Source organism: Folsomia candida, unplaced genomic scaffold (genome assembly GCF_002217175.1).
Source record: "Folsomia candida strain VU population unplaced genomic scaffold, ASM221717v1 Fcan01_Sc011, whole genome shotgun sequence".
NCBI lineage: Eukaryota > Metazoa > Arthropoda > Collembola > Entomobryomorpha > Isotomidae > Folsomia > Folsomia candida.
Genome location: NW_019091203.1, coordinates 3,840,516 through 3,862,357, shown reverse-complemented (window position 1 = coordinate 3,862,357; position 21,842 = coordinate 3,840,516). Strand labels below are relative to the sequence as shown.

At 36.6% G+C, this 21,842-nt stretch overlaps 2 protein-coding genes across 4 annotated transcripts; one reads left to right on the top strand and one right to left on the bottom strand.

Annotated features, from left to right (window-relative positions):
* Positions 1 to 8,026: 8,026 nt before the first annotated feature.
* LOC110854992 (dipeptidyl peptidase 4) lies at positions 8,027 to 16,270 on the bottom strand. Of its 2 annotated transcripts, XM_022103426.2 has the most exons (17): positions 16,007 to 16,270; positions 15,600 to 15,703; positions 15,452 to 15,523; positions 15,185 to 15,237; positions 14,314 to 14,528; positions 13,614 to 13,783; positions 12,478 to 12,575; positions 12,077 to 12,203; positions 11,345 to 11,589; positions 10,522 to 10,756; positions 10,041 to 10,222; positions 9,404 to 9,598; positions 9,151 to 9,232; positions 8,970 to 9,045; positions 8,638 to 8,849; positions 8,268 to 8,438; positions 8,027 to 8,228 (listed from the first exon to the last, which is right to left on the bottom strand). In XM_022103426.2, the coding sequence occupies exons 1-17, from the start codon at positions 16,161 to 16,163 to the stop codon at positions 8,160 to 8,162; spliced, it is 2,463 nt and encodes an 820-aa protein (XP_021959118.1). In that variant the 5' UTR covers positions 16,164 to 16,270; the 3' UTR covers positions 8,027 to 8,159. The 2 variants fall into 2 exon arrangements, with proteins under 2 accessions (XP_021959118.1, XP_021959117.1); XM_022103425.2 differs by having other exon boundaries at positions 8,027 to 8,438; positions 16,007 to 16,262.
* On the top strand, positions 15,233 to 20,985 carry LOC118436935. Of its 2 annotated transcripts, XM_035855647.1 has the most exons (4): positions 15,233 to 15,363; positions 19,191 to 19,485; positions 19,556 to 19,748; positions 20,018 to 20,985. In XM_035855647.1, exons 1-4 carry the CDS (start codon positions 15,350 to 15,352, stop codon positions 20,452 to 20,454), a joined length of 939 nt encoding a protein of 312 aa, XP_035711540.1. In that variant the 5' UTR covers positions 15,233 to 15,349; the 3' UTR covers positions 20,455 to 20,985. The 2 variants fall into 2 exon arrangements, 1 of the variants encoding a protein (XP_035711540.1); XR_004835787.1 differs by lacking the exon at positions 15,233 to 15,363 and having other exon boundaries at positions 16,394 to 19,485.
* The last annotated feature ends 857 nt before the right edge of the window (positions 20,986 to 21,842 follow it).

Below are 21,842 nucleotides of genomic sequence, written 5' to 3'. Positions count from 1 at the left end.
AGGATTACATTTGTTTACTTAATACAAAATTGACAATTTATTCACTTTTCAAAAGGAAAACATTATTTTTAAGAGTGAACTTCTGATGAGAAAATAAATTTATTCGTTTTAAATATGTATGTACAGTTCCATTTGGCGTTGTCATGCGTGAGTTGAACATGGAAACTCAGACACCTTGCGCCTTTCCCGCGCTCCGAACACCGCGCCACCTGTTGAGAGAATATATCGGATTGCAAGTCTTGCACACGATGACGGTGGAAAATGTGGGGTGGATGCTGACCCTCGTACATAGCATTATGTCGCACTTTATCCTGTTCTGCAACTACACTATTCTCGCCAATTGGGATACTCTGGACGCAAAAACCATCGTAAGTGGGGTGGATAAAGTGTATTTTCTTAAATGTAAAAAAATCGGGGGCCCAACTGTTATTTCGGTTATCAACATCAGTCATCCAGTGTGCTAATGCACTCTTAAAAATATGCCACGTTTTGAAAAGTCAAAGGACTCTACATTCTAAACTAAACGAAATTCTTCAAGTTAATTCTACTCTGGATTTAGTGTAGTTTAGAATTCAAAGTACATAGTTTACTTTTTTAAAGGTAGCACCGTTTTTAAGAGTGTGGCTTGCCAGGTATCAATTTGTTGTTTAGTATTTTTAAATACGTCACTATCTACAGAATCTGAAATAAGAAATTCAACTTGCCGAAGTTTTTGAAACTTTGGGAATGTTCTGAACGAACATTTTGAGATTATTTTACCTAAATATTATCCTGTCATTTAGGGAATTTTGTCCTTCTACTCATTCCTCGAACAAGTTCTGTGGACCATTGTGATTCAAATTATTGGAATGTGTAATTCATACTCGATAAAAGTACTGAAGTCGTGGACATTGGTGACTGGGAGGAATCCGAAGGAAACCAAGTATTTCAAAAAATTCAGCAAATCCTTAAGGCCACTGACCGTTGGGGTTCGGGGGATCATGCCCTTCACGAAAATGACAGCTGTGAAATTTCTGAGAGGAATCATTACTACTACGTTCCGCGCTCTGCTAACATTAGTGCAAAAGCGGGGAGGGCGATAAATCATTGCTTACATAGAATAATTGTCAGCCAATAATTTAAAAAATTTCATGTACCTATATTAAAAATCTCAAAACAATACGTAATTTTATGCATTTTTCATTTTATATATGCAATGCAGAAACAAAAATGCATACAATTGCATACAAAGTTTGTATGCAATTTGTGTGCATTTTATGCGTTTGTATGCATTGTAAACGTTAATATATGTACAGTTTTATGCATTTTGTGCATTTTATGCAATGTTATGCACCATTAATGAATGCAAATAGTATTGCTTGTACCAAAATAAAAACTCCCACGTGAGTATCGATGGATCCTTCATATGAGGTCCTAGTAGATTCAAAAAACAAAGTGAATAACCTTGACAGGTCGTGAATGTCCCTTGTTAGTATTGATATAGAGTAAGATTTTTTATTGTGCACTTAGCTGGCTTAAAAATAAAGCATTCACTGCACTTACTAAGATTTGTACCATCACTGTTGATGGTGCCTTGAATAATTTTGCTAACTGTGTGTATTAAGCGATAATGTGGATACAGAAGGTGAATTACAGTGCTGTCTATTTAAAGAAATTTGAAATATATCTTATTTTAACCTAATATAGAATGTGTTTGATCGTGATTTTATTCTAATGCGTGTAAAATAGCCGTTTGATTGAATGCAGCTACATACTTTGTACAAGTCAGTGTCCGTCATGATGGTTTATTTATTTGTTTGTATGGTTGCTTCTCGTGTACTTTTTCCAATAAATCTGTGCATCATTCCGACGAAATGATTCACAACCAACATCCAAAATGTCGCTGATTACCTCGGTCAGTCATTACAATTTATTTTCGAGTGAAGAAAGTGTGGGATCGCTGAAAAAGTTTCATCAGCAAACATAGGATATCTATTACATATCGATTGTATTCAGGAGATTCTCATTTAAGTGGAGAAAAAAGAATCAAGTAAATAGCTTAATTATTGACGGTCTTGTCAGGTTAACGATTGAGATACAGGTTTCATTTTATTAACACCCTTCAAAAACCAAATACAAGAAGCGCAGGATCGGTAACACGTGAGCACAGTCATTGCCTAATCAAAGATTTACCGAAAAACGTATCCTTTGGTAGAAGGGGCTTTAGAGCGTACTCGACAATTAACACAGATTGAAATTTTAACAAACGTGCCAAAATCCTTCATCATCCGTAACAATTGTCCCCTGATTCCTTCATGAAACGTACTCTCTGCAAGAAATAGCACTCCAAGCACGGCCATGGTTCTTCCCAAAATGGTGAATAACGGTGACAGCATGTTACTAGAAATATATGGTGACTCGACTCTAATCATTGTCCATTTCATTGCTTTCAATCTGCAGAAATGCGTCCTTTCTCGATCCCATAAATTTGGAAATCCTCCTTGATCTAGTCCCATGATTCCCCGGCCAATTTCAACTCTCAGCAAGGAGTCGGCAACAGCAGACAGAGCTTTCTTTAGTACAATATCAGTAATCATAAAACATTCATACTGTCCTTTCAACAAGCGATTTTGGATGTCAAGAAGAAAAAGAAGCGTTTTAGTCTTATCCCAATTTAGTATAACATTTCTTGAATTATGTTTCCCAATGTAGGCAGTCTGATTGTTCCAGCTGGACCTATGGTTCGAGAGTGAGAGTTAAACAAGAAAGTAACAGAGATACTAAAAAATATCAAAGGTAAAATAATAGATTTATGGAAAAACATTTTTTTCCTATTTGTACAACCATAGTGTCAAACGTATTTATTCAGTACTCATTTCGTGATGTAAACAATACTTCTCCCGTAAGTAAGATACCGTTGTGAAGGTAAAGCTTGTAACGTTAGTATGACTAAAACAATAAGTGAAGGTAATCAAATGAATTCTGTATCAGCGAGTTTGGCTGCACATCATCTAAAAATTTGCACCCCATTATTGTCATGCGATCTTGCGAACAAACACGGGCAATTCAAAAAAATTATATTTGGCGCTATACAATAAAAGCGTATTTTGCCCGAATAATTTTGCTCTCTTTTTTATGACTTTTTTCAGTGTTATTAGGATCATGCGGAAATTTAAACCATTTTCTAAATTAATACTACTGAAATACTACTAAATGGTGAATTAAATGCAAACCAATTGAATTCGATATCATCACCAGTTAACAACTTATTGCAATTTAAATTGTGAGTATAGTCTTGCCCGAACAAATTTGCTCCCTAGTGTAGGTATGTAAATCCAGGTGGCAAAGCTATCAACTTAAATTTTTGAAAGTGTGCTAGGAACACAATGTAACTTTTTATACTTGATCGGTCTCTCTCTCTCGCTCTCTACTTTTTGAACTTTTGCATATTTTTGAGTCAATCGTGATAAGTAGTGCTATGAAACAAAATTGTTCTTAGCGCATTCTGCCTTACCTTATAACCATGGTTTTATTATGCGGAAAATCGCCCAGTGATTTCTGGACAAACTCTTCTTCCAATTGGGAACGCAGTGACACCAAATTGTCAATCTCCTTCGACGAATAAACAAGGGTATAATCGTTAGCAAAAAACTCTCTCAGTGTGTGAAGTGGCACGTAGCGCGGTGGTCTCACCAGATTTGACGTCAAGTATAATTCATATTGTACAAGCATCACAAAACTTGTGAAGAGGAAAGAGACAAAAATACATACCGAGATATGGCTAATAATCAGCGTTTGTCTGACAAGGATAGCCCAAATGGTGAACACGACCTGTCCAACATTTTTTACTGACTCGAAGTTTACAAAACAATTGGCACGTTTAAAAAAACTTTTCAAAATCTCTATCATTATGACAGTCAACATGATTAAAGTAAATCCCAATAATACTTCCCAAGCAAAGGGTGACACCCACGTGGCCAAGTCGGAATTTTCCGACCAAATATTGAAGTTGCAGTATATTGCGTACCCCTCGTGCCGGAAGGAATGTAACATATTTATTTCGTAATAAAATTCTGAGCATATCATAGATGTGTGGTAGTAACCCCACTTATACGTTTGATACTCTGATAGTGGAACTTGGACAAACGTGACGTTTAAAGTTGCAGTCATGGTTAAATATTGCGTTTCCTGTATGCTACAGGCCTCCCTACGCGGTGCAATATAGTATTGCCCTTTTCCACATACTCCACCTGGCCTTAACTTGCCATCCAACATTGCTCCGATTGAAACGTCGTTTCTCCACCCATGCTCCTGGAACGTCGCTACTGTTATCTTCTTAATTTGCGGGGTATAGCTGATTGAAACAAAACGCTGTCTGCAGAAGATGCAGACAAAAAACCAGTTCATTTCTACTCCAAGGAATGAACCTGAGCCAGGCGGATTTATTTTTAGGACAACATCGAAAATCCTGAACGGCACGCGGTGCTCAGGCACAGAAAGTAATAGGTTGTAATTCTCCTCAGAAATTATTATAAATATGGAATGTGCCAAACCTCTATGCGCGTCCCGTGTGAGAGAGAAATACAGGTTGCGGAATGCATTATCTTCTGTACCAAATTTAACGAAAACCGTGATAGTGCAAACCTCATAGAACTTAAAGTCCAGTGCCATCTTCTCGTCTTGTATCGAGTGGTTGGAAAAGTTGTATCGCCCATTCACAGTGTAGATTAAGTTGCTTGGATTATTGACATGGATAAGGTGCTCGGTTAGATCGATGAATCGCAAGCTATCGCTCATTCTTAAAAACTTTATTACGCAGGGCCCAAAGTGTCCAAAATTCCCGGGGGGAAGGTCATTCTTGCCGAACACTGATAACACCGTTGTTATAAGGAAAGGTACGAGGAAATGTTTGAAAAACATTATGGGTCTGAATTAAAATACTATTTACTGCTTTTAAAATTAATTATGCTGGAATTATTGGTACAACAGCAAAGGCGATTGTGGTATTTATCTGTATTATATCTGAATTATTGCTATGACGTAGTCTCACTTGCATTACGTTGTCTTCAAAATGTCTGGATATGTATGTCTGACGAATATTTTGTATGGAATTCTAACACTTCAGTCCGTATTAGTATGTAGGGAAGCGAGCCTAGCGTAGGAGACTGGTCGAAAAACGCCGTGTGGCTCCGCACGCGATTTTAAAAATAAAATTTGTTGTTGAAGTTTTAGACACACTTATGTTGACTTAAAAAATCATGATGTATTACTTTAAATAATACCCGCAACTTTTTTAGCTCGAATTCAAAGTGGACACTTTGCATACAATTTTTCAAAAAATATGCTCGAAACTAAACTCATGTGGATGACCCGAATAGAATTTAGCCGAATTTTCAAATGGCCGGTTTTCTTTTCAGTCAAGGGTCAGGAAGTCTGATGTGGCTTCAAATAAAAAGTGACAAGCAAGCCCCAAAGAATTCGGGGATTTGTCAGAAAAGAAATGAACCTGAATTCTTAACTATAAATGACCCCAGTGACCAAAATACGTACGCGAAAAACTGGATCAAATGAATTTTGGAATCCATGGTCATTGGTCATCAACTTCTGCGGAAAATTACTTTTTGGCTGAACGTAACTCGCTGTCAATAAGTCAAAATTCCTAAAAATTGCCAAAAAGTTAAAAAATTTAGATTTTTTTGCCGAGAGGAAATTGGTCCAAACTTTCCCCGATGTGGTCACATTGAAAAGTAGGGACAGATTTTGAAAGCTTATATCCTACTGAATCAGAAACACCGAATGGATGGACAGGATTCAACAGAATGTGGTAGCAAACTAGCTCCAAGTGGGTGAGAAAAATTTTTTGGGAGTTTTCAGGAAGAACGTGGTTGTGGAAGCTACACACGAAACCTAGCAAACTATGGTTGAGGGTGATTGTAGGGTAGGGTCACTACTTTATCATCGCAAATTTTTAGTAAACCAAGTCTGCTATGTTTCGAGATATCCACATTTTTAGGCCAGTCTCTTGCGCTAGGCTCACTTCCCTATGTATTGCAAGCCTGTGAAACAAAACCGAACTTACATCAAAAATCAATTCAAATTTACTTCGCACCTTGTGTTCCCTTGATGCAAAAGATTTTGATTAATGTCTCGACAACTCACCGCAACGCAGGCTATGTGTAATATTATAGGGATTAATTTTGCCAACATTCGATCAACCCCGGGTATGCAAAGTTTCCTGTATTTCATATATAATTAATGATAAACTCGGATATGTTAAGAGGAAATGAGTTTTACAGCTTTGCCCAAAATATGTAATCATGCTTCTCCGTATTAAAATTCTACACAAATTGTGTTTTTGCACGTAACATGCTGATTGGTTTTGAGGAAGTTGTAATCATTCCCACTGAATAAGTTGCTTCTATGATTAGTCAATTTGTTAATATTTCGACAAACAATCGTTATCCACACGTGGTAAATTAGGATCGAAGGAAATATACAATAATAAAGTCTGAACTAATTAAGCTTATAAATGTGGCTGGCGTAAATATATTCAAAGAAATATTTGTCATTTAAAATTTAGTCTTTCTGATTTGTAAATGAAGGTTTTCACTCATATTCAGTCATATTTCTTCATATCCATTCCATTTCGCTTCATTGGAATTCATTTTTTTTACTTTATCCCATGTGCATATCCCATATGCATAGTGTGACAAGACCAATCGGCACAGCTTAGCTGAGCCTGAGCCACGACTGATTAGTAGATTAGTAAACTTGTCAGTAGTTTTTGATAAACTTATATGATTCTATTTTATATTAATTCTTGCGATTAATATGTAGCTTCAATTCGTCGTATTACTTATTGGCACCAAATTCTAAACGTATCTACTTATTTTTCCTGGACCCTAGCTACTTATTAGCAGTGGATGTCGGACCTGTAAAAACTTCGAAATTTCAAAATCCTTCCAAATGCTAATCAATCCGAACGAGCAAATTTCTAGAATTCTGAAGAGTCCGAAGGCCAGAAGAAAACTGAAAAACATGGCTTCTCTGAAAACTCTAATTATATGTATAAATAGGAGTGGACTAAAACCGACCAATGTGTCACCTAATGGTTGGCCGATTCGACGCACAGACGATTTGAACTCGTTATTGGAGCTAAAGCACGTCACAGAAATATAAAACTTCCGTAGCTATTTAGACTTATGTAACGTCCAATTCACAGTATCTTGACGTTCAAATATCTACAACTATAACAATTTTATATGAATATATTCAAAAATTTGCAATTATGTAGTCCGAAATATTGTTGGTACAAGGTATAAAACTATGTAAATACCAACATGTTCTTGAAAAAAAACTGAATTTGAACTTTTGAAAAAAAAAATCGTTACATACTGTATCGTTTATTTTCCAATGCGTACCAAGATAACTAACAAGGGACACTCACGACCTGTCGTTTGAGTCCAGGGTACCCACTATGTTTTTTAGAATCTACTAGGACCCCTGATGAAGGATTCATTCATATTTCCGTGTAAAACTCATATTTGGCGCCATGGCGTGGCGCCAAATGGACATCCATACCAGTTGAAAAGTAGATGCGTTTTCCACTCGAGTTTTTTAAGAGCATAGAACAAAGTTTTAAGTCGGTCTTTTCAGAGCTTGGAGATTTCCAGGCATCAAATACGAATTTTATTATGCTGAATTTCATATTCATATGATGTGGTTTTCATTAAAACAGATGTGCATTTTCATAACGTATACATGCATATTGTCGCCATTCGTTCAAAAGTTGTCGATTCAGAAACCAGAGTCGGAAATAGAACTTTGAGGCCTCGAAAACAATTTGGAAACATACGTTGTCCAATGAAAATGGGAGGAAATGTGACAATACGTTATATCACGAAGTATCGTTTCCCTTAAAAAATGGACCAGAAACTTCTGTTTTCGGGTTTTGCATATATGAGCGAACTTGTATGGATTGCTATTCCATGCGGGTTTTGAAGCTGAAAACTTTTGCAGCCATATATAACTAAAGCGACGATACATGTTTACATATTCGGCACTTTTTTTAATTGCAACGTTTTTTATTCCAGAAAACCCGACAAATTAAGAATTGTTCAAATTACTAATTTAAACCTTTTCTTTTCAAATCTACACATTCTTATAATTTTTTTAATAGTTTACCATTCTTTAACAAAACCGATAAGCGGTACTAGAATTAGATAAGTCAACCCGTGGTTGCTCGATGCTCCAGCCCGAGTTGATCCTTCTGTGCTACCGGTCCCTGGATCGGTCGAGCCAGTCCCAGTAACAGGTGGTGTGCTAGTCGTGGTCCCTTCTTCTCCAGGGTTTCCAAGTTCGCCGAAGCATGTATCCCTGGTTAAAAAGTGCTCGATAGAGTGGTACAAGTGTAGCCGCATCCCAGGTCCATTAATGTTGTGGTTTTCCTCAGGATAGCTCTGTAAATAGCAAGATTATTCTGTTATAAATTTTGAAGTGGCGAAGTTCAGTTTCAGCGAAAAATAATCGAAGTAAATTTGATTGAAATGTTTATGTACAAAATTTAACTGCTTAAACATTAAATTTTGATTTGAATCATAAAAACAACTAAAAAACAACTAAAAAAGAAACAAAAATTTTTAATGTTATTACACTAACCAACGATTCGAATAAGATATCTGCCTGCTCGAGGGCTCTTGCTAGCATCATGGAGTTCTGGTAGTGAACGTTGTCATCCGCGTTACCATGAATTAAAAGAAACTCCTTGTTAGCAATTCCCGTCAAATGAGCCATGACGGAGGATTGGTTGTAACCCGCCCAATTATCCTCAGCCGATGGAAGTCCCATGTATCGCTCGGTGTAAATCGTATCTTAAAGAAATAGAAAACCAAATAAAAATCGCATGCAACTTTCAAAAATTATTTACTTTGTAATTTTTGGATCCTTGTGTTGCAAGAGCTACCAGGATATGGACTTCATTTCTTTCTTACCATAGTATAACCAACTGGAGACAGGAGCTACAGAAATTCCACATTTGAACACGTTCCCACTGTCCTTCCCGAGCGCCTAAATAAGTACATGGAAAAAATGCAGTAGAGCATGTTACTTATTTAGTGCTGCTTTTTAATGTTAGTTTTTAGGTCATATTTTGGTATAAATATTTGTACCCACCATTGCGGTGGCATAACCGCCGTAGGACCATCCCCAGATCGCAGTCTTCTCAGGGTCAATGTATCCCAAGGTGATAAGGTGCCTAGAATCAAATTCTACATTTAGCAACTACTTATTTTGAACTGAGGTTTACAACGTAAGAGTGAATATTAACAATTTAAAAATCTGTTTCGGAAAGTAGACGTTTTGCTCGAAGTAATTAATTATTCCTTGCAAATTTTAGTAGTTATTTAAATGTAAATCTGGTAATTACCTGGCCACAGAAATCTGATCCTCTACCTCAGCCGAGCCCAAATTTCTATAGACAGCAAACTTCTGTTCGGCCGACTGTCTGGCGGACCCACGCCCATCAATCTTTGCATAAATCACGCCTCTCGAACTGGCCAGATAGTAGCCCCAATTGATCCCGTAATCTTGCGTGATTGCTTGCGAATCTGGGCCACCATACCTGGAAAAGCGAAGCGTGAATGTATATTCCTGAGAGTTCAACATTGATTTTGTAAAAACCTGGATATACAATTTTGGAGGGATTTTTTATGAAGCATTTTTCCATGAATTTGCAAACATGGATGATTTTTTGTATGTAAGAATTTTGTATATTTTATATTTTTTATATTCATGTTCTCATTTTCACAAATTTTGAAGACGCCTATTAATGTTCCAAGAAAATTCGATCTACATATTGGACCGGATCGGTATTTCGCAGTCCGTTCTCGATATCATAATTCAATCCGTCGGACCCAATATTGTCGAATCGGATTTAGTGTTGGAGCAAACGCTCTGATTTAAAATCCGGTCAGATCCGACGGATCGGACATTGTTGGATCGGTGCTATCATGATACGACCAAAATACTTATATTGTAATCTTCAATAACAAAGCTAAACTTACACATCGACCATCATAGGATATTTTTTAGCTGCATCGAAATTTGGCGGAAGAAGGAGTCTCACTTTGGCCTTGAAACCACCTGCGACGTCAACCTCCATTTCAGTCACGGATGGAAGCAATTTCGTTTCGAGGCGTGCTCTCACTGCGGCGTTGTTATTCCACGTGTGGGCGACGGTGTGGTTCTGCATTTTAGGAAGATAAATTAGCTTGTATGTATTTTATTAAGCTTCAAATTTCGTATTTTTGTAAAATATGAACAAAAAATCAGAAATGTAAAACAAGATTTCCCAAATTCGTGACCAATTGATTTATGCATGTATAACACTATTTCAAACTCGTTCTAAAAGTCAAAAATCTCCTAAGTTTTCCAAACTCCTGCATTTAAACAAACCTTGTATGCTCTTTAAAATTAAGAATTTTGAAGAAAGAAAATGTCAATTTTGACCAATTTCAAGCTTTTTAAAAGTAAATTTTCGCTCACCGAAGTGAATCTCGTGGTGACCTCGGGAACACCAGGTCCTCGACAGGTGTGCATGTAAAATTTGAAATTAGCGCTGAGGGAGACCGAGTGGGAATGGCATTCCTCATCGAATCCGTTACGAAGGGCGCAAGTGAAACATTGCGGTGTCAAATTTGGCCCGCTCAGGGCAACGTAATACGCATGTCGCTCGCTCGGGTTACCCAACGGCGAGGGGAGGCCAGTTCCGGAAAAGTATCTAAACAAGTTAAATAACTTCCGTAATTAAAGCTTCGAAAAAGAGGTAAAACCAAAAAGAATAAAATGTATATAAAAAACGAAAACAGAAAATACTCTACAAAGTTGCATATGTACATATGTATGTAGCTGTTAAAGAAATATTTCTTCATTTAAAACTGATTCAATTTAGAAATTAAAAAAAAATGTTCATTCATTATTCATTTATCCAAAATTTGACAATCTATATTATTCACTATTGAATGTTTACTTATTAACGTTATGTCAAATTAGCCTAATCATGTATCTAGATGAATTTCTCAAATATCACGCAAAACATCGCCCAAAAACGAATTACGAATGAAATTATTCACTCATTGTCCACGTGTATGAAATGAATAATTACCTATGTATTCAATATTTATTCATTGAAAAATATTGAACAATTATTCACTCATTCTTCATGAAATTCTTGACAAATGAACCTACGATTTGTTCAATATCCACTAATTAAATGAATGTGAACAGGTTTGCAAATTTATAAGAATAAGGAAGAAATTTTGGATGGTTTTGCATATATTTAATTTAGTAGATAAAACTTCCCGCTTACAATCTATCATTCGCCTCATCCCAGCCGAGGATGGAATCCACATGGAAAGCACCGTCCGTTAAGGTCGGCACTTCTGGATTGGGCCCTACCGAATTTAGTGACGCGATGTGTCGATACGACCTTTGAAATGGGTCCGTATCCTGGTGAGCGTTTACAAAGGTGAGGAATTTGGATCCATCACGGGAAACCGTGGGGCGATGAGGGTCCCACCAGCCGACCGGGTTGTCCGCCGATTTGTCGGCCACCTGTGAAGTATACACTCTTAAAAATAATATTACCACTATGAAATTTTATGACTAAAGGCTAAATTTGTCACGTATTAAGTATCTAAAATACACTACATCCAGGATAGCGTTAACCTTATAAAAAGTAAATTTTGGTCTATGGATAGTTTACTTAATTTAGAATGAAATGTGAAGTGTTCTTTTTAAAAGGGTAATATTATTTTTAAGAGTGTCTTCATGTCGCTTATAATTCAAATTATTAAATCTTTAAAAAAGTTTTGGGAGAAAGTATGAATTTTTTTAAATTTAAAATTTCAGTATTTTCATCTAGCTATTGGGCTTTTAAAAATTTTTCGGTGATCAATTTAAGCAGAATTATACTTAATAATAAATTAAATACATTCCCAAATAAATTCAGATAAATTACCGAGTCGGGACAGCGTGCAAGAACTATTTAATTTATGAGGATCAATTTAAATCATGATTGCAAATATTTTAAATACGTCACCTCAGCGCAAGTACCATCATCGGCGTTGCAAAAGTTCCAAACGGTTCGGTTTTGATGTCGATTGAAATTTTGAATAATAACTCGATTCGCCGTAGCCCACGTGATGGTGGCGATGTAGTATTGTAACCTGTCGCGTGAGAATACAAATTAATCCAGATTAATGAACATTAAGGATGATCGTGTACGTGAAAATGGTTTTTCGTAAAGTTTGCATAATCTGTTTATAAATATTCACGCTCATGCATGACATATTTAGGTAACATAGGAAAGATACGATATCTTTATCCCCTCAATGTTAATAGGATGGATAAGATTAATGCAATCATGATTTCAGTCACACGCCATATGAACAGTTGCTTGGCAACTGAGAAATAAACGAAAAAAATGAATATTTATCTTACTGTGGATCTTGTCCAGCTGGGTAAGTGATTTGTCGAACGGTCGTGGGGTTATCCAATTTTACAATGTGTAGAGATACGAGGGGATTATCGCGTCCGGCCTAAAACATAAAAATCGTGTCAGGCAAACATAAAAATGTACAATGAAGACAAATTTTTAATTTTTTGGACACCCACCCACCCCCTTTTAACATGTGTCACATAGGCGCGATACAATTGGGCCATGACCACCCACACCTTCTCCCCTATTTGCGTTACGAAGTTTACGAACCCCTACAGTTTTATGCTCTCACAAATGTTAAGAGAGGGAAAAATTTCCTTCAAAATCATACCGATGAATTTTTTTAGCTTTGACCTTATCTATCTTCACGGTCATGGGTTCGTCAAAGGTCAAAAATATTGACGATATTGTTTCGTGGTAAAATTTCTTAAAATTAAGGCTAAATTTAATTTCCCACCACGCCCCCTCGCGAGGGGGCTAACTTAATTCGTTGACCAAACTCGACCGGAAATAAAAATTAAAAGCTCAACGATGAAAACCGGGTTTGACTATGTTTTGCCCTCCTGGATGTATTCTGCCCATAGACGGACAGACACATACCGTAAAGTAGCCGAAGCTATTTAACAAACAAAAACATGTTTATTTTGTTCGCAACTACAGTGTGCCACTATTTCTCAAACAATTTATGCCTGTAAATTAGAAAAACTTGTAAATCTTAGAAATCCCAAACATATTGAGTAAATTAGGTAGGCTATATTATGGTGGATTAGATTAACTACTTAGCTTTGGTATTGCAAGCATGAAAACAGTTCTAGTTTGTTTTAAGAAAATCACTTGGATAATATGTTTTTCTTACTGTTAATCCAGAATTTTGTAATCACTAGTATTAGTATGTAAATGAGGATAATAAATGCTTATTATTATTATTATTTAAGAGGTTTTCTTATCTGATATATTTATATCCAATGATTCAGTTTGTGCATTCCTTTATGGTCATGGCTAACTCCAAAAAAGTTACTTTTACGAGTACACTGGATGATTTGCGTATATTTGATTTTTTTGTGTATTTTTTATGATGTAAATCGTATACGCAACTTCACAAATAACCAACTAAATTTGATCATTAAGCAAAGAGTACCTTTGGGTATCGGAGTGGTTCATAGACCGGGTAGACGGTCTCCCTCACGCCGGGTTCTCCGTAGAGCGGCCACTGGAAAAAGTCGACGCCGGAGTCGTCAAACCGGACGAAGGCGAGGCTCGAGCTGTCCGTAGAAAACCACATGGCCACCGGACTTCCGTACATTTCCTCTACGCAAAAATAATACTAAATTCGAATCACGTTGGAAAAATTTAAATCATTTCTACAAGTAAAAAACGACTATTTCTTAAAAAAAGTTTGTCACGTTAAGAAAATTGTTTGGACTAAAATAATTGTAAAAATTTCAATCATAAAAATGCTAAGGGTGACGATTTCCACAGAAATTTCAATTCTTTGCATGAGAATTTTAAAAATCGAGTTTGTCAGATAATTATCCAAAATTTGTACATCAATATGTATGCACAAGCATAAAACATGTAATTCATTTCATGACAATGGGGATGATGGGGGAGGCGATTAAATGGGAACATTTGTCCACTTTTTGGGAGGAGTACAGACCTAACATAAATAAATCCACCACATTCGTCATGCAGGGTCCAATTTAAACACAACCAGCCAACTTTGCCACAGCAACACGACTTACATAAATTATTTACCTTATCCACTTATCTCTCACCTTATCTTGCAAACACGCATACCTTTCTGATAAACAAATCTGCCATGCAATTAAGTGACTCACCTTCATACACCCAGTCAGAAATCCCGTTGAAGATGGCATCTCCACCATCCTGCGTGATCTGCACGGCCGCCTGACCCGCCCCATGCGCTGCCTTGTAGTACACGTTGTTACCGTAGACGAAAGCGACCCCGTGACCACTCGCGTCCCACACGACGAGCTGCAACTCGATCTGCGGGTCGTTTTCAAATCCGGTAGGTTGGATGACGCTGAACTGGCTGAATATTCAAATATACAATTGTAAATACAAAGTAATTTATTACCCGATCAACATTAGGTACGGTTTTGTGCCTGTCCTCACATATTTTTCAGTTTCTGGTAAAAATTGTAACGGGGTTTCTGCATAAATTTGGATGATTTTCTGTACAAATTTTGCCCGAATTTGTAAATAAAATTTTCCCAATTTTCTGACAAAATTTGACCCAATTTTCTTAAAAAAATTAACCCAATTTTGGGAACAACGATTTGTGCTGAAAACTATGCAAAATTATGAATAAGTTCTTATGCAAAAAACTTCAGAATTATACTAAATTAAGGACGCAGTTCTGCACAGTAAACCCATACCTATTTTATGCATCGTTAAATGTGTAAAAAATGCATAATTCAATTTACATAATATGTAAATATTCGATTATCATACGATTTACATAATATGTGAATTATCGATTATTGCAAATTCAATTCGTCAAGTTCAATTCGACAGAGTGATTTCTCCTCGGGCATTTTTAAACAGGTGTGAATCATGCAGTTGTTTTGTTCATGTACCAAATAAATATGTTTGTCGGGTATGGTGACGTGCATTTTCGTCACAATTTGAATACTTCAATTTAACTGTTGGTAATTTAAATATGCATGCATACATATCTTTACTTACTTTGTTGCCAGCTCGAGCACGTCGTACTTGGCGAGATAGGAGTGACGCCAGAGCTACAGACAGATAAGGATCAGACCCATTGTTATCAAACCGTACTTATCTTTTCAAATCAATCAAGCCGACAAATTCGTGACACGGATCAATTACAATTTACACAAACAAGTTATGTCACCAATTGCGTAAGAATACAATGATTATGGAAATCATGAAAAAATTTACATGATTAGGGAATTTTGTTTGCAAAATTTTATATGGCTAAAAACCTACCTGTCGTCTACTATGTTCAATTAAGATGAATGCGTTATCCTTCGACACGGACAGTCCCAAACTTTGAGTACCCTACAATTTTTAGCATAAATTACATAAAAAATTAGTTCCAAAATTTCCAAAACAATTTTTTAATTTTCGAATTTACAAATCTTTCCGTAAATTGCGAACTGGTGACGACCGATCTGTTCTGCTTCGTATCGAGGTCATACTCCCAGATGTTGTTTCCCGAAATTACGCGAAGAGTGTCATCTGCAAATTTTTAGATGTAAATTGAGTCAAATTTGCAAATTTTGCTATACTCTAAGAAATCCAGTATTAAAGTAATACAACGCGGTTTTCATATTTGACTCTGCCAAGGTAGTATTTTTAAGAAACTATGCATACACATGTTTAGCTTTGTATTAAAATTTTTCCATATCAGAGGTAGCAAATTTTAAAACACCGGCATAATTTTAATACCATGAGGTAACAACTTTAATACCAAGAAATCAATCCGTCTGACTATACCAGATTTCTAAGAGTCTACAGATACCCTTTTATGCATATACTTACCTGAGCCTGGTACCCACGACCCCCCAAATCCCCCCGCGGACAGGGTCCCCGTTAAAAAGTCGTTTAGGGTAATCGGCTCCTTAACTGGATCTTGAGCATTTAAAAGGAGCACAAAATTCGCAAGGAAATGTGCGAAAAATATGAATTTTTGCGTCATCTTGTAGCCAGACAGATTTTTCGCAGCAGTCCAACTAACGAGGTAGCTTTGATTAATTGGAATAAGGCGTAAAAAATTGAGTACATTTTACTTATTACTTTTTGCCTGAAAGGTTAACATATGTATCGATTGAACAGTGACATGTCTGATATGCCTCGCTTATCTGGAAAGTTATCTTTATCACGGCAATTAGGTGGACAATGTGTGAAAGGAATGAACATATTTTTTTAATTGCAGTCATCCAACAAATTCCTGTCAATATATGTATTATATATGCATGCAAATAAGTATAAATGTTTAAATCGTGTCCAGTTTTAAGTAATATATTATATTTTTATTTTAAAAAACATAACTGATTACGCTCAAAGTTTCCCGAAATTATAATCAAGATGAAATACGTTTTCATTGAATATACAGAAATACGACAACTTTAATTAACAAATTTACGTAATTTTTCTTTTTTCCAGTACATGGATGTATTTCAATTTAATACATACTTAAAAATAATGTGAACACTCTAAATTCTAAATTAAATAAGTACATAAACTACACTGGCTAAATCCAGAAGAAACTTTATTATGTTAACGTTACTTTGGATTTTACATATACAAATAGTTTACTTAATATAAATATAATTTAAAGTTCACTTATGTACTTCTCAATAAGACCGAATTATTTTCAAGGATGAATAATTATGTGAAGGTGACAATTATACTTAATTATATTTACCAAAATGTTGAAAATAACTTCAGTAGAAAGGGCACTCTCAATAATTAATTTATAAGTACATACGAGTGCTACCCGCGAATCCACTATGCCATTCTACCGCCTCGCTAACAATTTACCACCTTAGGGTAACATATATATATGCAGTGGCTAAATACAGCTCAGCCCCCAATGTCAACGCTGTGGTAATAAAAGTGAGTATTACCGACACGGGAGGTAATTTCTTACCATTATGTAGAAGACAACTTAAGTATTACTATCATGTTACCACGCGGTAGAATTGCATAGTAACTCCGTATTTAACAATTTTATCACCAAATTATTGAGAGTGTAGTAATTTACATATTTATGATATGAATGAGTTGCGTGGGTGAATTGACAAATGTGAGACCAAACAGTAAGCATGTGAAGTATTTATTTTAGGGAACACTTGAATAATTGACAGGTCATACTCGAGTGACGTGCGCCATGAATGACCTGAGAGATACATATATGATGTTGTAACGCATCAGATCGGTGACAATTACTTTGCACGGGCCCTTGTTTAAATTTGGATTGGACAAGACGCCATCCTCAAGTTTAAGTATATCTCATTTATTTATCTAACATGCAGTTGATAATACTTTACGTTTTAATAAATTGATCACCTCCGAGTTATACATACAAGCTAGGAAAATACAGAAAGGACAAGCCTAGCGTATCTTTAGAATGTAAGGAGCCCTTCATGAAATATGTAACGCGAGAGGAGGGAGTGGCAGTATAAACAAATCATGTCTTTTGCGTTACATAACTTATGAACGGCCCATCAATGCCAGAAAAGTATTTATATTTAATCATTGAGCTTTAATGCCTCGAACAAAAAAAGAAATTTGTGACACTCTCACATTTAAACCTTTGTTCTTTTTGTAAACATTTACTCGATAAAGTTCCACCTGCCTAGGCCACGTACCAAGGTGACCTGTTGTTTAGTCTAATCAAATAACTCAATATAATCCAACGTACTGCAAAATTCGCTGAAACAAAATGAAATTAAGCTTGTTCCTACTTATCTTACCAATTTCCCAATTTTTCTTTTCATCTTTTGGTTTAGAATTCCTTCCGAACAAGATTTTTTAAGAAGTGCTCAAATTGGTTATCTTACTTCCTCTGTGTTGGTAATGATTGGCCTTCATCGTGACGAGGTGTACCAATTAATGGCCAGTTACACTGACCACGCCCTTCTTCACTTTTCCAGCGAAATATCGATTACCGCCGGATCGATGAATTTTATGAAATTCAGACAATCCTGTAGCTTAGTCTTTCACCGCATTTTGCAACAAACATCATATGGGGCAAACTGGGACAACTTCCCTGGTGGGGCGGCACGTTCCTATCACGTCTTGTCAATGACAAATCTTCCCCTAGATATAGACTTGTTCAAAATGAAAAGAAAATGTCGGCACGTTATAAGTGTCTTGCTTGGCTCTAGTTTATCTTTTTACGATTTCGACGCTGTCTGGGCTTTTCGCAGAATTCAAAATTCCTCGGAAATATTTCGAGATCGGTCAAATTTTAATGGAAAACCTTTCATCTGGGAGTATAACAGGTCGCGAAAAGAAACCCTTAATCAAACAATAATTTCAACATATATCGAATCCCGCCATACTGTTGATCGACGTCCATCCTTCTTGACCGAAACGAGCGCCTGGCTAAACGCGACTTCCGTCGTTAACACGGAACTTCGCGAGTATGGAAAGCTTGACCCAATGACGGGCGAGTGGAGCGGAATCGTAGGAGCGTTAGTTAATGGGAGGGCACATTCGGCGGGATGGCTACCACTCACACATGACAGGGCAAAAGATACGCTAATTACCACTGTGGGTGCGGTCGATGGTCTAATCTTTGTGTCAGGTCTGAATTTAAGAGGCAACAGTGACGCTGGCAGGATTGGGACCGTGCTATCGGAGTTTGCCAGATCGAAGGTGTGCATTTTCGAAATGGTTGCGGTGGGTGTAATATCGATCGTGATTATGTTGGCCATTAAAGGTTTGCCCCAAATGGATACACCAGTCCAGTGTTTAGTACGCGTTCACAGCGAACTTATCAGAGTCTCGTTGGATCAACCGTTCAGCTTTGTTTTCAGCAAGTAAGAGAACATTTGTTGGGAGAGCTGCGAAAATTGTAAAACAAAACCTCAATTGCCGTAGGACCACAGGCGTTTTAAACTTGAAATCTCCTTCAAAAACTAATTAAACATGTCTTTACAAATATTTGCAATTATCTGCTGTAAAAATTAATCGAGTTGGCCAATGTTGCTTTCAGGCTAGGGGCAGGCCCCTCGCACGTTATTCGGCTAATACTTGCACCCTGGCTCCTTGGACTTTACTTGCTGAACTCTGAATTCCGAACACAGCTTGTTACATCGCTCACGAAGGGTGATGTGTTGATGCCCCCACAAACATTTGAAGAACTTGCTGGAAGACACGATTACTCCATAAATTTGAATGGAGCTAATGAAACCCCTTCGGCTGCACGTTTTTTGTCTTTAAAAAACAGAAATGTCCTTATCAACCGGATAAACGAGAGAGTTAGTAAATATTCAAAACTATCAGAAACAGTAAGTAAATGTTTTGAAATACCAAAACCGAGCTGGGGCGAAATTTAGTTCTGATGTTAGTTTTTTGTAGAAATCATGCCTGGCAGAGACACAGGTACAGGAAGTTCGATCAGTTTGCGTTGGAACGCAAACCTTACTCACGCGTGCTGCTCTTACCGAATTGTTGACTCAGAAAAGACAACGGCTCTTTAGGAGCTCTATCGATATATTTGTTCCGTACTTCTTCGTCGTTACCCTCTCACCTGACATGGGCCATATTCACGGTAAGATTATGATGAAGTCCTAAATAAAAAGGTACTACTACGGTTCGGCAAAACAGAGAGTTGTCTTGCATAGTGTCTTGCATGGTGTCTGAGAGTTGACTGGCGTAGTGTTGGCGTAAATGTTGGAAAAAGGTTTTTGTCTCAGTTTTTACCAAAACCTAAAATTATTATTTTAAGGAAATGGACAAACCTTTTCAGTTGCGTTGAGCAAATCCTCGTCTCTACGGACTAAGGGATACGTATTTTATTAATGTTAAATTTGATTTCAGATAAGATCTGTAGAAGAGTGTTCTCCCTGGTGGAGTCTGGCCTTCGTGCAAGGATGCAAAATGCAGAGGGAATTAGTGAAGAAGTTGGAAAACGGAGGGGAGAGTATAGATTGCGAACTGGGACTTTATACCCGGTCGAAAAGGAGAACGGGAAGGTCAAAGATGTTACCAAGTTTGGAAAATCAGTTGCAATTCTGAAAATTGTTTTCATGGGATGTGCCGGTGCAATGCTTGTCTTCATAATAGAACTGCTTGTAAGAAGGTGTGCTAAAGCGAAGTTGAGAATACTTGAATTGCTGATAATTGCTGTCAAATGGATAGAAAAATGTGTCAGAGATCTGGCCAACCTCCAAGCTAATTGGGAAAAACAAAGAATAGTATATATATCGTACTTTTCTAAGAAGAAATGTAAATTGAATTGTAGTACGAACCATTGATTTTTGAAAAAATTCGTAAGCTATTTGAAAGACTAGTACCTTTAGGGGATCACATAATTTATGATGTACATAAATTTAATACTATTCCATATTTTATCCCTGAGACTTAATTGTAAATTTAAATTGTAAATTGTATTAATTATATTGCAAATTATGCTGCATATACATACATAAATTGCTTCATCATTGTTCACAGAATAGTAGCAAGTAGTAGATGGCTATACAATAGATACCTGTGCTTAGCCTCTTGTGATAAACAAATAGGCAAAGTTGCATTCTGTGGAATGGAATTGTCTAGCTTATTATTACCAATTTTCTAAATACAGAAACGAGAGTAAATTGTTAGGACAGTTCCCACCACCTGGTCAAAGGATACGTTTTATTAAATTATTTAGCACTAAAGGAGTAATTTAAATAAACCTGTATACGTGCCTACACAAAGACGGGGGAATAAGTACTTTCCAAATAGTAGTTGCATATTATATAGACATGTATATTGAGTAATACAAAATACAACTCTATCTCCAAAAATAATTGTTTATTTGCCAAATCTATACGTAGTTCTGTTAAATTGTTCTACTTTAACATTGCCTGCCTTACTCGATATCGTTAGTGAGTAGTTTCAATATTTTCAGTTCATTTACATATTCGAATCGTAGCGGATCAATACAATTTATACATTGTACGTTAAATTTTTAAAGAATTTGTGCCACGTCGATCAAAACAGGTAATTAATGTTTGAAACCTTGGTTAATCCAGCTCCTCCAGGTCAATTAAACTAAACGAAGATGTACCTTGCATTAAAGGAAAGTTTCGTCTCGGTTCAACGGAACCATTTCATGGTCCAAGTTAACAGCCATAACCTACAAGATCGATTGGTTTTTATCCTATTGAATCCACAAAGTTTTGCACATGAAACACAATCTTACCTGAAAACCAGGACGTACAGTCTGATCCACTTCCCGATGCAAGTATGGCATCTCCTCGTTTCCATCCGGATTTTCGACGCTGGAAAATTCAAATAGCTGAATTTGTGTATGAAACTAAATATGTCTACCTAATTTCGAGTACCTACCTAGTCGGGTTGCACTTGTAACAATAGAGTAACTTAATCGCAATGACCGTCAATACGCAGTAAAACGCTACAACAATAGTTATCAATGTCCAATCTTTCTCGTTGCCTGAGGGTACTTCCGAGAATGTTGTGACCGTGCTGTTCATTGCATTACCCATGGCTTGTGGTGAAGGTGTCAAGCTTAACAATTCTCCGACGAATTTTTAAGGTACAACCATATTTGGGTCTGGTTTCAAAAGACTAAAACACTTGGAAATAGCCCAGAGATAAGTATATTGATTTGTTTCATCAATGGAGTACATTTGATCAGGTA

What these genes read in the sequence shown, in the direction of transcription:
- LOC118436935 (XM_035855647.1), top strand. An exon ending in ATTCAAAACTATCAGAAACA is followed by an intron (nt 19,486 to 19,555) that starts GTAAGTAAATGT and finishes AGTTTTTTGTAG; the next exon opens with AAATCATGCCTGGCAGAGAC. An exon ending in TGACATGGGCCATATTCACG is followed by an intron (nt 19,749 to 20,017) that starts GTAAGATTATGA and finishes ATTTGATTTCAG; the next exon opens with ATAAGATCTGTAGAAGAGTG.
- LOC110854992 (XM_022103425.2), bottom strand. Translation starts at nt 16,163, where the DNA reads ATGACGCAAAAATTCATATTTTTCGCACATTTCCTTGCGAATTTTGTG. An exon ending in GATCAGATTTCTGTGGCCAG is followed by an intron (nt 9,233 to 9,403) that starts GTAATTACCAGA and finishes ATTTGATTCTAG; the next exon opens with GCACCTTATCACCTTGGGAT. An exon ending in CTCCAGTTGGTTATACTATG is followed by an intron (nt 8,850 to 8,969) that starts GTAAGAAAGAAA and finishes TATTTCTTTAAG; the next exon opens with ATACGATTTACACCGAGCGA.